Raw genomic sequence first — 2,624 nt, 5'->3', positions numbered from 1 at the left:
CCCTATGGCCCGGAAAATACGGTAATCATTTACTCCCCAAATCAATAACCTGTGTGGGTGGTACGGTGGGCGAATGGCTAGCATGTGTGCCTCATAGTACAGAGGTGCAAGGTTAGATTCCGGTGCCTGCCTTCCTGTGTGGAGTTTGCATGTTCTCCCCTGCCTGCGTGGGTTTTCTCCGGGTACTCCGGTTTCCTCCCACATTCCAAAAACATGATAGGTTGATCAAATAATCTAAATTGTGCCTAGGTATGATTCTGAGTAAGAATGGTTGTTTGTCTTTGAGTGCCCTGCAATTGTCTGGCAACCTGTTTAGGTTGTCCCCGCCTACTGCCCGACGACAGCTGGAATAGGCTCCAGCATACCCTGCGACCTTCGTGACAAGAATCGGCTCGGATAATGGATGGATGAATAACGTGTGTAGCGGTCGCATGGCAAAACTGAGGTGCCTCATTAAATCTCGGATGAGCGATGAAAAAAATTAAAACTGTTATGAATATTATTCTGTTCAGTGTTTTGATAATTGAAGTTTCAATGCCTGTTTAAATGGGACACATTCAAAGCAAGCTACAAATAACAAGACCATATTTATTTATTTTGATTTATATTTTAAATATGATACGCATTTCAACCTGCTATGACATAAGACGTCTCACCTTAGGTGGGCCGATGATGGTGGCATTCCAGTGAGTGAGAGTCATGTCGTCGTCGTTGACAAGGCCCCAACTAACTGTGCCATCTCCAACTCCTTTTTGACCGTCGTCCAGTTCTTCCAACAGTCGGAAATTACGGGGAACGACGACATCTTCATACAGACAAATATAGGTCGAAATAGTCAAGTATGACAATATACACTAGAGGGGTTTCGTAGTTCACACAGTGATGACCGGCGGCGATCATAAAATCACATTGGGCTAGTGACACATTTCAAAGATGTCCGTGCCAGTAGTTAGTAAAGTAAATACTATAGCCCCCAATCCGAAATCAGAGTAATTCTTATGTTGTTGTGAATGGATATCCTCTGGCGGAACCTCAAAGATGTTAAGGTTTGGCTTGACTGTGTTTTCCTTCGACAATAAATAGCTTATACTGCCAGCATACAACAACTTCACCACCACCAGTTGTCTAGTTAAGAGAATCTTCCAATGATAAACAAATGTGTTGAGAACACAAAACTGAATACGACAGGACTCTCCTTTCAGAGCCATACTGTCGTAGCTTTCCATAGCTTAGCAGGTTCACGCTGCGTGCAATCATGCGAACATTATGACGACTGTGATCATGTTTAACTGCGTATAAGTATTTTATAAAGCGCATTCTTCTCTGATCCGGCAAACCTCATAATGGCTCATAAAGGTTGGCGGCCAGTTTTGCTAGTCGCTAAGCTATCATGTACCAATGCGGGTAGCATATCAAATACAACCTCAAAAGTCCAAAGCACCAAGACCTCACACTTTAGCTTGTTAAGATATCTTGTTGATAAAGGGATGAGTTGGGAGGCGTAACAACTTAAAGTAAATAAAAAAGAAATTGGCTGTGCTATGGGAAAAGTAGGCTTACTTGATCCGTGGGGACACGCCATCTTGGTCACAGTTTCTCGGGTACGCGCACGTTCGACGTCGAGTACGCCGTGGAGCACGCGCGTCCGCACAAGGGTGGTGGGGGTGTTCAGTGCTCATGAACGCGTCTACTCTTTCACGCTTCCTGCTAATTGTACAGTTAATGTTTAAAGATGCATTTTGTGTTTTGACATTACTTTGAGTAAATGGCTGCACTCCATAATATGTGATTCATCATCTAACATTGAAATTAGAACACAAAGTACAGATGAGTTTGAGCACTTCCAATTCTCAGCAACTTCAGTGGTATGCGATCGCCGTCTGCTGGACATAATTTAGATAGCACCATGTGAAAATACAGGCTGCTTCCGATGCCTTAACGCAGAGGTGGGCAAACTTTTTGATTGGTGGGCCACAATGGGTTCTAAAATTTGACTGTGGGGGCAGGAGGGAGCAGAGGGATGGAGTGTTTTGGTAAGCTCACCTTATCAGAGAGAAAAAAATACATTTACTTCTAAATGAAAGTGAACAAAAGCATTACAACAATATTCGTCTTTGAAAAAACACAATATTTAAAAAATAAAACATTAACAAGGTTTATTCATTTCATTTTTTTCAAGTTCGCGGGCCAGATTAAAACGTTCAACGGGCCGCATGTGGCCCCCGGGCCGTAGTTTGCCCACCCCTGCCTTAACGTCAAGCAGCGGTGGAGGGGAAGACTGATAAAACCAAATATTTACTAAAAAATATCGGCTGTTTTACAGAGTGACAAATGCTTTGCCCACCTCCCCCGAGTTGCCACTCTGACAGTTGGAAATTAATCTATCAATACTAAGTCAACATTTAATTAAAAATGTAACATTTGTAATTATGTTCTTTATATTGTCTGCATAGTGTCTAAAGTGTGTTTAGATTTTACTCTTTAATTTCAATTTCAATTGCATGATAATTTCTAACCATGTCAGGCAAGATGTAAAGTTTTATCAAAGTTAAATGTTATCATGTCTTTATTTGAATTTCTGTTCAAATTACCCATTTATATGACACTTTATGGAAAGCGCTTTG

The 2,624-nt window shown here is 41.7% G+C and overlaps 1 protein-coding gene across 1 annotated transcript in view; it reads right to left on the bottom strand.

Annotated features, from left to right (window-relative positions):
- LOC148328384 (ubiquitin-conjugating enzyme E2 variant 1-like) overlaps positions 1-1,688 on the bottom strand; it is a gene marked incomplete at its 3' end in the record, with an annotated part of 4,245 nt that extends 2,557 nt beyond the window's left edge. The window contains exons 1-2 of the mRNA XM_088310000.1: positions 1,561-1,688; positions 657-805 (exon numbers count right to left, since the gene is read on the bottom strand). Coding sequence (XP_088166126.1) covers positions 657-805; positions 1,561-1,582 — 171 coding nt within the window. The remainder of the gene's footprint in view (positions 1-656; positions 806-1,560) is intronic.
- Between the last annotated feature and the right edge of the window lie 936 nt (positions 1,689-2,624).

This window comes from Idiotropiscis lumnitzeri, chromosome 11 (genome assembly GCF_059441095.1).
Source record: "Idiotropiscis lumnitzeri isolate Australia: NSW breed Sydney's pygmy pipehorse chromosome 11, RoL_Ilum_1.0, whole genome shotgun sequence".
Taxonomy (NCBI): domain Eukaryota; kingdom Metazoa; phylum Chordata; class Actinopteri; order Syngnathiformes; family Syngnathidae; genus Idiotropiscis; species Idiotropiscis lumnitzeri.
Note: the sequence above shows the minus strand (reverse complement) of the source record. Positions and strands in the feature narration are given on the sequence as shown.